General features: G+C 33.5%; 1 protein-coding gene and 1 pseudogene across 1 annotated transcript; one reads left to right on the top strand and one right to left on the bottom strand.

The window, feature by feature from the left end:
* Positions 1 to 853: 853 nt before the first annotated feature.
* Positions 854 to 6001, bottom strand: LOC120216205 (annotated as a pseudogene).
* A 357-nt stretch (positions 6002 to 6358) lies between these two features.
* On the top strand, positions 6359 to 7960 carry LOC120125142. Its single transcript, XM_039143909.1, has 4 exons — positions 6359 to 6849; positions 6971 to 7051; positions 7326 to 7465; positions 7535 to 7960. The coding sequence occupies exons 1-4, from the start codon at positions 6535 to 6537 to the stop codon at positions 7785 to 7787; spliced, it is 789 nt and encodes a 262-aa protein (XP_038999840.1). The 5' UTR covers positions 6359 to 6534; the 3' UTR covers positions 7788 to 7960.
* The last annotated feature ends 6562 nt before the right edge of the window (positions 7961 to 14522 follow it).

Here is a 14522-nt window from a genome sequence, read left to right on the forward strand (position 1 = left end):
TTAAAGGTTGATTGAACATTGTTATTCAAATCCAATACAACTTAGGTAAATATATAATTATCATTTATGAGATATATCTTGAGAATATTTTAGATTAATATAGAAAGAGTAATGTTTATAGATATCCATAAAATAATCTAGATATTTGTATTATTTAATATTATGTCTAAAATTATATGTTTAAAGAATCTAGATATTTGTAAAAATGGCTAAGATGTGAACATGTGTCAACAACCCAATAACCACTAAAATCTATAAATATGAATGAATTTTATCATTGTAATAAAAGTGAAAAAAGAGAGAATAGTGTATCTAAATTTTAGGTAAAAATACTAAAATTATAATTTAAATTCTTAATTAAAAAATTGATTTGGCCCTCTATTTTTTTTAGAAATTTAGATTAAACTTAAATTTTTTGAATGTTCATAATTGAACCCTTTACTATAATTTTTAAAAATTCTAGGCTTTCAAATTTTCAAAAAGTTCAGTTAAACCCTAATTTTTTTGAAAAATATAAACTAAGTCCTTCAAAATTTTTAATTTAAACCTCTGCGTTTTTTAAAGTTTTAAATTGATCCCCTAAACTTTATCACCAAGTTCTGCCACTGTTTGGTATTATCAACGTGTGAGTGCAATGTTATGTATTAACATGTGTGACTCGAATTAATTATTCATATGCAATTCTTGCATTGATAAAATACAAATTATTATCACATGAAAACAGTGATTTTAAATGTTACTTTTCTCCTATACATGTTTAGCATGATAGGCACGGGAGTTTAAGACAACAATCAAATAGTTGCACCAACTAATGAGTTTGATCATGCATATTTTGTACTTTGTTTTTCAGAGCATTTACATAGGTAAACTATTCATGGTAGAAAAACAAGCTATTTCTAGAAGCACAAGCAATTAAGTATGCGCGAGAATGCCATGAGAGATGTTGCATCTTAGAGCTCGTGTTCCACGGGCATTCATTCCTAATGTTTGGGCTTTCTTGCCCTATTTAATATGGGGAAGAATCAAAAGTATGATGTAACTCAATGGAAAGCTAATAGCAAATAAATAAGAAGCATTTGAAGGTTGATAGGCATGTGATCAACATTTATATGCTATAAAGTTATTCAATGATGTGAGAGGGATAATGAGACTACATACCTTGGCTGTGAAATCCACGGGTAAGGTTACTTAGAGATATCTTCTTGCCTTTCGAAGCGGCTTACTATTATTTATTAAAGAAGAAAGAATAAAATAGAAAGTTGAGTCAGAAACAAGAGCAACCAAGGCTTAACAAACATTGTAACAGCTCTTGAAAACACTCAACGGAAGAAATGAATCAGTCCACCTGTTTGGGTCTTTGTTAACTTCTATTGTAGACCCCTCTTCACTCCCAACACCATGAGAGAGATACGTAAGAGATTGTTGAGTCAAAAGGAAAATATTCATATCAATACAACTGCATTAGGTCAGTGGAGGCTGGAGTTATTTGGTAAAAGCATCTAAGAGGATTAGATAATTAAACATGTGGACCATAAAGTAGTAGGATAACCTATAAGATCATGTTGCAAAATGAAGTCCATCTCCACTGAGGCAGCACTCAAATTTATCAAATATGGAGTCATTATTATACAAATCATACAACTGCATGGCAAATTGCATCCTATTAATAATAAAAAAAATCGGAAATTTATCATATTATAAAATGAAATAACTCAGATAACATTTGTTTGCAGAACATGCGTCAAACAAGTATGTCAAGACAAATGACAAACCAAGTAGCAGGTTAAGTTTACCAATAACACGAGATTGTCTAATATCCAAAACATGCTTAAGTTGGTCAATGGTCTCTGGACTCTAGCACCACCAAATCCATTGTTCATTTTATTTCACTGTGTGTGTAGTTGCATGCCAACTCCTTTGTGTGTTTGCGTGGCATGAAGGGATTAACGAAATAGATCTTAAGGTCATGACAGCACCAATGATCTGTCATATGTAAGTGTCTTCTTTCTTAAGATGTGTGGGCTATTTTGCTTTCGACATATCACAACTCAATTGATGACTTAGAAACATGTAACGTGATGAGAAAAAAAATATAGAGATAAGAGAGTGACAACTTCTACAGCTCTGGACAGCAAGCATCCACAAAGAAAGGAACTTAATGTTAACCATTTGACATCTTCTCTTGCTACTAAGCTAAGCCGGCTTCTTACTGAACAATACTATCAAGATAAGCAAATATGCCAATGTACAGGAAATACTAACACGATTTATAACAAAAAGATTGAACCCTGTGCATAGAAGTTAATTTTTCTGTTAAATGGGGTCAGTGTGTTTTGCTCTTTGCACTGAGCTAAGTATGAATGCTTAGTGAAAATACCATCATCAAGAAAAGCAAGTAGGCCAGTCTGTCAATGAACAACCTATTAAAATGAGATTGCAAGTTTTCTGTTTTCTTTGGATGTATAATACAAATCATTCATGCAAAAAAAAAAAAAAAAAAAAAAAAAAAAAGAGAGAGAGAGAGAGATTGCAAGTTCCAGAAAGACAGATAATACAAGACAAAAGTACTCATCTATCATTCATGAGTTTCCACTTGAGTCATCTTAATATAAACAGGCACTAGAAGGATATGCACTTACATTTGGGCGTAAGTGTTCATGAATCTTGAATGTTGCAACTGGTGAAGAATCCATACGACATCCCATAGCTGAAACATAAAATGAAATCATTGGTTAATAGAAGACATAAGCACGTTATTTGAATTCAGAAAAATGGTATCCCCATCACCATGTTTCATGCATCTTTTCATACTATTATGATATCCAGAATTTGATGTACTCGCTGATCAGTGATCTGTTCATATTATTATCACTAGAACTTAGGAATTTAGAACAATATGTAGGCAGAGTTCCGGGGGGAAACAAGAAACCATGACAAAAAATAGACAGGATCAGAGAATTTCTCTGGAATGCCTCCTCTTTCCCGAACCCAAAAGCCTAAAATTGAACTAAAACTAAAAAACATAGCATCTTACCTTATTTATTCAAAAGAAAAATGTTTCAAAGAATAAGTAAACGTGTTGAAAAAAAATACAATGTCAACAAAATCAGAGAAAACAAAGAAGTCATAGAAAACACTAATTTGAGTTTGGATGAAATTACCTAGAAAATCGCATTTCATATTTAATGAGTAATTTTCAGTCTAGGTTAGGTACCTTAAGGTTCATATAGTCACGGCTTAAGATGTGCCGTCCATCAACTGAAAACTTTATATCAGATATGGAAGCAACAATCTCGGTAAGGAATGAACGTGACCCAGGACATTGTTCATCCTGAAATCTGTATAACAGAAACCAAAGATAATGAGTATTTGAAACCTCCATTCCATGTTTGATGGTAACATAAGTCAATGGTCATGATAACTAAAGAACTGCGAGGAAGAAAGAGGACCCACAACTCACATCATTGCATTGAAATAGCATAATGCTGATTGTTGCATGTCAACTAGACGAATAAAACCTCTTGAGCTGCTATATGAAAGTAGGTTACAATGAGTTGGATGGAACTCAGCTGACGTTATGACCTCTGAACAAAAGTAAACAAGATTGAGAAAAAATGGGTTAAAAACAGTAGGATAAAAATAAAAAGGGTCTTAGTCATAAGTCAAAGCATAGGTAAGGATGTCACAATATAGGAAGGCTGCCTTATCAAAAGGAAATGAAAATTATTTGACATCAATTGCATTGGAACAACAGATAAGGGAGCTTCACAACTAGGCCAGACCTTAACTATGATTCAACCAAGGAATGAGAAATATAAACTAGTCATCTATCTTATTGGTTTCCTCCGCTCACTATATTTAACTCATTTATAACAAAAGTAAATTCAGTACATTTAGCTACAAAATGTGGAGACAAACAACGAAAAATTGAATTTCAAAAAATAAAATAAAATAAAATAAAGACACCAAACAACATACTTTGGAATAAAAAGAAACACAACAATAACACCCATTACCAGTAAGATCCTCCATATTTGATGTATTCATGTCAACGATATTAAATGACTGATCAGTGACTTCAAGGTTCCACAAGTTTACCCTAAGATCATCTGCAGATATAAATGTCTCACCATCGCTGCAAAAGGGTTATGAAACAATATTCTCCCTTAGATGCAGCCAAAAGTTGTCAACTTTTAATTATATACTTCGTTGAATGCCCTTCCTACATGCAGAACCCAAAGCACTGTTCTGGAACACATTTGTATGCAATAATTATAAAAATAAAAAGGAAAGGAAAAAATTATATTTCTGTTGAAAAAGGAAACACCAAAAAGCACATGATAAAATTTCTGGATGGAGGATTTACCTGTTATTCGAAATTGAATTGATATTAAAATCATGAGCATGAGCATGAGCATACACCCTTCTACATCTTGCATAAGCAGTGTCTTCATAGCTGGCAATCTAGTAACATAACAAGGCAGTAAATAACCTTGCATACCAAAACAATACCTCTAAATGATCTCTGCCCTAGTCCACTCAATACTCATCATACACACCTTAGAATGCAATTCTTGAGATGAGAAAATATTGTTAGCCACATTCTCTTCCCCTTCTAGGTTATTACCATTAGCAACAGATGGTATGTCTTGCTCATTCAAAAAAATCCTTTCAGCCAGAAGAGCATTTTCTGAAGAGACAAATTTACGAGGAAAATCCATTTCCCTGGCTTTTTTCACCTTTCGATCCTTTACCTGACAGGAAAATTTCGTTTACATTTTTCAATGTAGCTCATGTAAAGAAAAATGGGAGAGGAAGTTATCAGAAATCATAGGAACCCACACCTTCCACAGTTTAATTGTCTTATCGTTGGTTGAAAGGATAAAGAGTGATCCATTGAGACTTGTACACCATTTTAGTTTGTTGATCTTCTCTTCAATCTCCGGACTCTTCAAATAGTCGAACTATAAAAAGGGACATGGCATCAAGAACCACTATAAATGGATACAATATGATAACATGACAGTGTTTCAGGTGTAAGTGAGCATACCTCAGGTTCATGACTGAAATTCAGTTTTATATTGATATTCAGGATGGTTTAAAGAGACATAATCCAACTGTTCTAGTTGATTTCGGGAATAGTGCTGCTCCGCAGTCTATGAAGCAATTTTAAAAGAAGATCATAAAACAACCAATACAGCTGCAGTGCAAGCCTAGGACATTACAGACATTAAACATGTTACAAAGACAAATAAGGATCCTCTTTTCTTCTTTTGGATAACACGTCTCCATTTCATTTATTACTTTGGCTAATTGCTTTGTGGTATTTACATTTCTACACTCCCAAAAGTTGTTAAAAAAGCAAAAGAGCACCAATTTTTTTAAAAAATAAGAAATGGATAAAGTAAAATCATACGCTTTCTTAGTCAGAAAAGGAAAACTCTTGTTTATTTAAGTAGATATTCACTTTTTGCTCTTAGCTTTCTGCATTAGAAAGCGAAACAATGAAAACAGACCGAAGTCGAGTTGCAATAAAACTGAGAAATTCTCACATCTTTTCCATCCTTTGTCTCGAATATCACAATCCGACCGCCTCGATCTCCAACAGCAACGTAATTACCACTCTTGTCAAATTGAACCGCATATATTATATCAGCTGAAAAAGAAAAGAAAAACACCTCTACTCCTCATTTCGTTTCAAACAAGTAAAATTTAAATTTGAACAAATAATGAAGATTGCTCATAAGGAGCAGTGACCATGCAAGCAAACAAAACACCACTCGATGGAGATAGAAGAATAGAAAGCGCAAACCGTCTTGAATTTCGTCGTCGGGGCTTCTTTCACCGAAAACTTGAGAGAACTTCCAGTCCAGAGTAGAAGCGCGAGTGGATGGGTGGAACGTGGTTGATTTCATGCTAGCTTCGTTCCTCAGTCATTAAATGGTACCGTTTAGTCCATTCTGTTGGAAGAAAGCTCAGAAGAAGAAGAATTATTGAGAAAAGAGGAGCTTCTCTGTCGTCGAACTCGAATCGTATGCGTTCTGTTCCCTGTTTTGGGAAACGGATAGAAACTGCGCCATTTAGTTTTCTCGTGCCACTGCAGAATACGTGGTGTGGAGTCTCCGTACCAATCACTTGTTTATTTGGACTATATTTTACTTATCCAAATTCTACATATTAATTTATTATCGATGAAATTTTTTTATTTTTATATTTTATAATGATTAATATCTATATTTTGATCTTATAAAGGAATTATTTTGCTCTTAAAAATTAGTAATGGATCAAATTCTCTACCTCATATAATTGAAATATAAAATAGAATTAAAAAAGAAAAAGAAAGACAAACAAACATATATGAAATATACAAACATTGATGAAAGCCATACATTCGACCATGTCTTGCATTTTAAAGAAAACCTCCCGCTCAAAACGGATCGGTATGAAAATTATAGGAACGTCAGGTTTCTCTCGTTTGGAAAAAAAGAAGAGAATTCCAGGTTGCTGCAGTTTCCGACAACCGCCACGAAGAAAATGCCAGGGCCAGGACCGCACCTCATGTATGCAATGAGCTCTGGCATAGCTCTGACGCACCTCACCAAGGGGCGTTTCACGCCTCACCACACCCTCATTTACGCTCTCAACGCCTTCTTCGGCCCAGACATGGGCTCCTTCTCTGAATGGCTGAGCTCCACTTTCTTTGACGGAAATTCCGTCGTCTCTTCTTTAGGCGATGAAATCCATCACCCTTTTTATTATGTGGTGATTCTTGGTTTTCCTTTATGCGTTTTCTATTCTTGGCTATCAAACGAATTGGTGGGAACAAGGATACTTGATTATGGTTATGGGGTGAGTTTAGTTTTCTTTCTAGTAGCAAAATGGGAAATGTATTTCTTTATTAACGCCAATAGTGATCAATACCTAATTACAACACCACCATGTGATTTGGTTGCTAATGTTCATGTTGCAGGTGCCACTTTCAAGGTTGCAGGCCTTATTCTTGATAGCAGCTGGTTCATTATCACACTTTTTTCTTGACCACTTATTTGAGGTAAAATTTCATTCTTCATATCCAAGGCTTAATATTTTTGCGAGGGCAAATTGTTGTTTCATCCTCTCCCATTCATAGCTAAGCCAAAGTATAGGTTTGGAGAGACCAAACAAAGACTTTACATCCTTAATTATCAGGTTTTTGTTAATACAATTAGATTGAGGTTTCGGACGCTTAGTCCAAGTGGTACACAGGTTGTCTGTAATTCATACAAGCCATGGATGGATTCGCTTTTTTTTTACGTAAAGAGTTGATGGGGGTAATATATATACAGGAAGATGGTCACACAAAAATGTATACTTGGATAATGAGCACCGGCTGGTGGATAAACCGAGCACCTGTCAACCCAGATGCTGTCATAGTAGTTGGCTTCTTATGCATTTGTTTGATTGGCGGCTTCATTTACATCAACAGGTGCTTAATTATTTCTTCATCTTATTATACATCTCAGCATCCATTATATCCTTTACCTTCATTTTGCAGTTCAAAGTTAAGAAAGTCAACTGCGAGAAAACAATCATGTGAATCAATGAAATTGATACTGATTATAGGAAGCCTGTACTGCTTATGGTGTGCAAGCCAAATATATTGGATGAGCCCTCGTCGCCCACCGGTTGGCGAAGAAGCTGATCTTGGAGTTCTCGTATTTATGGCCATCTACTTTCTTCTTCCTCACTGGCTCTGTATTTTATCCATGGACCCTATTCATCTTCGCACACAACGCTTCCCTGTATAGTTTGCATTCTGAGGCAGGGTGATCATTGCTCCCCCTACAGAATTTGAATGGGATTATTTCACTCGGCTTCTTGTACTATATGATCCTAAATTAATCCCTATACTCACATTGTGACTAATTTAATTTCTTTTTAAGGAAACATGTAAAATGAATAGATTTAAAGTGACATGATTCACCCTCCAGTTTTATAGTTAATTATGAACTTTGTAGTTTTCGTTAAATCGACCCAAGATGAAAAATTGATGTGTTACAAATACAATTCAGAGTAAAAAAATAAATGCAATGTTGGCATGATTAAGCTGCAAATGGTTTCTCAAAGTTGTTGCATTTACTTGGTATACATGTATGGGGGGGGGGGGGGGGGGGGGAAGAAATTGACCTGCAACATGTCATCTCAGAATGTTGTGCGCCACATTTTCTTCCCTCGCAAACTTCCTATCAACTTTTTTTATTTTTAGAAATAATAAGTCGTACTACTCAATTACAAAATTCCAACGTAAGCAAGTTTAGGAAAAGGTAAATTTAAAGTAAAACTATTCTTAAATGTATACGAGATCTAAATTAGATAGGTTTTGATTTAATATAATTTTATAAGATGGATTTTTCTAAAAATGAAAATTGTATTTGAGTTAAGTTGATTTTTTATGGTAAAATACCAAAATAGGCATTCGATTGTAGAATACTATTTTTTTAGTTCACCGACTATTAGAAATTACAAAATGATATTTTGACAATAGAACATTGTTTCGTTGAGTCCTCTGACTATTAAGAGTTACAAAATGATCATCATATTATTCATATGTTCCAAGCTCATCATTTTTTGTTAAGAGATGTCAGAACTTCCCATAAAATGCTTGCAGTTGTGTGCAAATCCTATCATTCAGTAGGTTCTCTTCAGCAGTATAGGCATAATTGCAAAGTTGAATCTAGGTTCGGTCTTCATGTAGAGCAAAAGCTACCGCTCTTGGTAAATCTTTAAGTATCAGATTCCTTGTGCTCTGCCTCGAGGAGATAGGGTACTGTATGCATCTAACTAATTGGTCCTGAAACGTGAACGTACATCATTACCACTATCCTTATATAAAATTAAGAACAATTCTTCAACAACTGAATTCAACTATTATATATAATGTTCAATCATGCACTCCTTACGTTGGAGGGCTCTAAACCCTAAACCCTTAAAGAAAGCTTGCCTTACCAATTCCTAACTTACCATTTGGACCCTGCAAGGGGTTTTATTGGCTATGCAGTCAACATGATTATGAGCTTCCTTTATCCTTTCGTATTTAGTCAGACTGTAGAGATTTGAATCAATTAAAAGTTATTAAATAATTTAATCCAATTACCATTTGAAGAACAATTACATGAATACATTGATACTTACTGGTCGCTTTCGATTTTCTTCAATGTTGATATGCTGGGGCTCTATTTGTTGGTGATCATCTTCGCGAACAAAGATTAAACTTTCAACCTATAACCATTCAAAAACAATAAACTTTAAAACCTAACCCCTCTTTATGAAGACTAACATTCTAAAACATTAGGGTTTTGACAACATACCTATCAAACACATGAAAGGAAAAAAGTGTCCAATCTGGAAATCAATCAAAACCTAAATTAAATACCATAATATCGGTAAATTTACATAAAGAACTTATCGTAACTGTTATGAACGCTGGTATTCGTCGTAGTGGAAGAGTTCTCTTTTGCCTTTAGGGTTTATCGATTTAGGGTTTATATAGTGTTATCGACATATAATAATGAAGGAAAAAAAATAAGCGTAATTTAAAAAAAGTATCGACATAAATTTAAAAAGTGTCGATACATTATGTAGACCTATTTTCTCATAAAACCAGTAAATTTGTACATGTTATATTGTTAATTTACCTATTACATTGTAATTATCAGTTTCAATGTTTTTAGGATCGATACAATTTAAAATATATTGACACTTTATGCGTGCACCCAGTTTGGCATTCATTTTGGACAAAAAGTATCGACACAAATTCAAAAAGTGTCGATACATTATGTTGACCGCTTTTCTAATTAAACCGGTATATTTATACCAGTTACATTGGAAATTTACCTATTACATTATAATTATTGGTTTTGATATTTTTGGGATCGATACTTTTTATAAATGTATCGACACTTTATGGGTGCACCCTTTTGGGCATTCATTCTGGACAAAAAGTATCGACATAAATTTAAAAAGTGTCGATACATTATGTAGACCTATTTTCTCATAAAATCGGTAAATTTGTACCGGTTATATTGTTAATTTACCTATTACATTGTAATTATCAGTTTCGATGTTTTTGGGATTGATACAATTTAAAATGTATCGACACTTTATGCGTGCACCTAGTTTGGCATTCATTCTGAACAAAAAGTATCGACACAAATTCAAAAAGTGTCGATACATTATGTTGACCGCTTTTCTAATTAAACTAGTATATTTATACCGGTTACATTGGAAATTTACCTATTACATTATAATTATCGGTTTCAATGTTTTTGGGATCGATACTTTTTATAAATGTATCGACACTTTATGGGTGCACCCTTTTGGGCCTTCATTATGGACAAAAATATCTACAGAAATTTAAAAAGTGTCGATAAATTATGTAGATCTATTTTCTCATAAAATTGGTAAATTTGTACCGGTTACATTGTTAATTTACCTATTACATTATAATTATCTAATTCGATGTTTGTGGGATCGATACTTTTAATAAATGTATCGACACTTTATTCGTGTACCTCGGTTGGGCATTCATTATGGACAAAAAGAATCGACACAATTTAAAAAGTGTCGATACATTGTGTTGACATGTTTTCTAATAAATCGGTATATATCTACATGTTACATTGGAAATTTACCTATTACGTTATAATTATCTCAAATTTTTTACCATTTTCTAAAATTTTAACCAATTTAGAAATTCTAACTATGGAAACTTTGTTGTAGAGATTAATGAAAACGATTCTACAATAATTTGTTTTACATTTTCATGAAGATATAAAATACATTAATAACTAGTATTGACATTTCAATAATCCTCAAATGTCTCGGTATACAGAGAAGCAAATATGGATATAAAAGCCTGACCAATCAACCAACAACGATTCGGAGATCAAATATCGTTATATATTAGGAACAATCAACCTAAATGAAACGCGAGGGAAATCTCGACCATCATAAATTTGAGTAACAAGCAGGAAGACTGGAAAGGCGAAGAATGCCTTCCGAATACTATCCATTTCATGCAGCTCACGAAGATAGGATAACCGTAAACTGAAATCGTCTGAGAGAAACATAATTGTTGTACAATCAGTTGCATATTTAAAATCTCGAAGGCAGTCCATTTGATTCTCAAACATTTAAAGCATTGGAAGCATTTCAGACTTATGATTTGGGTACTACACGGGTAATGCAACAAAATGCATCCAAATATTCTCGACAATTAAACACTAGATCTTTTAATAATAATGTTAAATAATAGAATATACATATGTAAAACATAAACCCTGGTACAATTAACAATGTAAACGGATAAAAATTCTCCAGTATAATGAAAATAGTCGTAAATGAAAAGTTTAGATGCTTGTCATGTACACCTATTATCATTGCACCGGTAGAATTTTACCGTTTACATTGTTAATTTAGCAAAGTATCGATAGTTTATAAACGTGTACCATTTAATTATTTTTGTTATTATTACAAGTTATAGACCTCAATTATCAGGATTTTTAGTTGCCATTTGTTGCATTTCCCATATACCACCCAGATCATATGTCCGAAACATTTTTGACGCTTTAACTGTTTGAGAACCAAATGCATCACCGTTGAGATTTTAAATCTGCGGCTGCTTCTACATCAAGTGTGTTTGGCTAAGATATTTTCAGTTTAGGGTTAATATATATCAATAAACTGCTTGAAATGGATAGTATCTGGAAGACATTCTTTGGATATCCAATCTTTCTGCTTCTTAACCAAAAATTACGATGGTCGAGATTTCCCTCGCATTTAAAGGTGGAAAAAAAAGAATGGAAATTAGGATTAATCAATGATCACATGCATATTGTCTAAGTTAATAAGTTTTGAAAAATGTAAGTTGTTACCTTAGAAATGGAATTTTATGTTACCTCCCATGCTTCCATTCAGTAAGTTGTTGTTTGGATGGAACAAAGGATCGGGCTAATATTTATGGTGGAGCCGAAATTTATATTGAAATTCAAATTGAAATTTAAATTCAGCCTTTGGTTAAATATGAAATGAACATGAAATGCAATGTTAAATTGAACATGGAAATTGCATAATTGTCTGAGACTGTTCAAGTAACATGCGTTATGAACCATCAAGCGGGTAAAAGACAATATTGATTCAGTTCAAAGCTGAGTTGTGAGTTGATAGGGTTGTCACACTTGTCATATGTGAATAAAGTACTCACATGGAAGAGATAGATTGTTTTGTTATGCACAACCCATCCGAATGGAATATTTACTGTATGTCACATGTTATACTGTGCAATATTAAAAGACACAGTTACTGTGTTATATGTTTATACATAACAATGTTCAAATAATCAAACCCACAACGAAATCCATATGAATGAAATATACTAACAATATAATCAAACCAAAACATACATACACAAAAAATTTATACATAATAGTGTTCAAATAATGTACCCACAATGAAATTAGTCTGATAGAAAAAGGTTACTGCTAACAAAGTCCGGAACATTAGGCGCCTTCAACAAAATTTTCAAATACTCTTGTATGTTACCGCCTTTTTCTGAGGACGTATATAAAGAATTTCAATTATCAAACTATTCAGGTGCAATTTTACTAACACGAAACTAAATTAGCATAATCAACAATAAATTTGTGTCATACCTAGAGCACCGTCTTTCGAATGGGAAGCAGCGTGGAAGGGATATGGACATATGTAATTGTTTTTCTATATAAAAACATAAATTGTTAATCAATCAATGTATGAACGCCTGTTTAACTGGAAAATTTTGGTATAAATGTAACTTACCAGATTATAAATCATTTTTCGCGCTGAATCATCGACGAACAGTGTATTTAGGGCGTTAAAATCAGGATACTCGTTCCAAACATCATTGAGATCTTTGCAATAGGTCACATTATCTTCTGTTTTGCACTTTCCTTGATCCTATTTACAAACAGTCGATCATAAATATGTAGGAAGCATAGACAAATTAAAGTCAGCAAAGTGTAATGACATTCATCTTACCCAAATGAATAGAAACTGGTCAGAGAACAAAGGTAGTTTCTCAAGTACACGGTCGATGTTATGCCTGAGTTGTAATCAAGTTTGAATGTTAACATTTAATTGTATATTAACGATTTTGGCTATAGTAATTCAATTGCTTAACAGTTCTAACCTCATCTTGGATGACCAAATGGCAACAACAAAATTCTATACACAAAAATGCATAAATTCACATAATCCTGTTCTGAGGATAACATCTACAACTTGAACAAAATGAGATTAAATTTATACGCTTATATATTAAAATAATGGATAAAAATGAACATAATTGAAACCTTTTGGATGTATTGGGATGTAGGCAATGACACCATTGACATAAAAAATTATAAGTTTTCTTGTAAGCGGCGTTGCAAACACGATATACTTGTTTGGATCATCATCATCTTCATCGTCATCTTCATTGACCGCTTGGTTGTCCACATCTGTTAAAACAAAATAAAATACATTTAACAACGTGTAAATGTTTAGAAACATAGATAATTAATTACCTAACTCATTTGATGTCGTTGACGTAATTCATCACGCAAGATGGAGACTTCATCGCGCAATGATGAAATATCGGCTTGCATTCCGCTCACAAGGGAATCAATATGCTCCCAAAAATTGACCATGTATTCCATCACTGTCTTAATTGTGACATCATCTCCACCTGGAGCTTCTTCCATCATTGCGTCTCTCATATGTTGGTCGTCTTCATGGCCAATGGGGTCCATTTCCTCATTCTCTTGATCTAATCTGAAATCCTTTCATATGCTTCCAACTAACATTTTCAACAAAATCATATCCCGCTCTAGTAATAAACATGTCAATCTTGCGGGTTAATCAAACAGGGGCGCCAAGCGAAAAATCAACTTTTCCCTTATTCAACATATGGGTGATGACACATCCATATAGTAGTGAAGTTGAAATCGATGCTCCCTTTGTGACTATATATACAATTGAATTAAATATGAGTTTATCAATGTTTGGAGCCGTTTTGGATCTATACTTTGCTATCCACCAATAATCGATGTCTCGAATCGTTGAATATTTCCCCCCAGTAGGCCGAATAAACCAAGTGAGCATTTTGTGAAACACTTTGGCCTCTACATCTAGGTGAATTGGGTTATTTCTAGCAACCCATTGTATTGACTATCTAAATCATTTTCATCTGTATCCCCTTTATTCTGTACACCTATACCCTCCGCAATAGTATCCGGAGATATATATATCATTCCCATGACATGGGTATTAATTCCTATTATAATACTCTTATTAGGCTCACACTCGAAGGAAGCATTGTTGTAGAATACTCTAACTAGGTTGGGGTAATATTTTGGTTCTACACCAAGGAATTCAAGCCAATCCCAAGATGTAAATGAAGATTTAAAACTAAAACCATATTTATCATCGAACAAGAAACCCAAGTCAATGACACGTTCGAGACGAAT

The sequence above is a fragment of the Hibiscus syriacus genome, unplaced genomic scaffold, assembly GCF_006381635.1.
Source record: "Hibiscus syriacus cultivar Baekdansim isolate YM2019G1 unplaced genomic scaffold, ASM638163v2 tig00000002_pilon, whole genome shotgun sequence".
NCBI lineage: Eukaryota > Viridiplantae > Streptophyta > Magnoliopsida > Malvales > Malvaceae > Hibiscus > Hibiscus syriacus.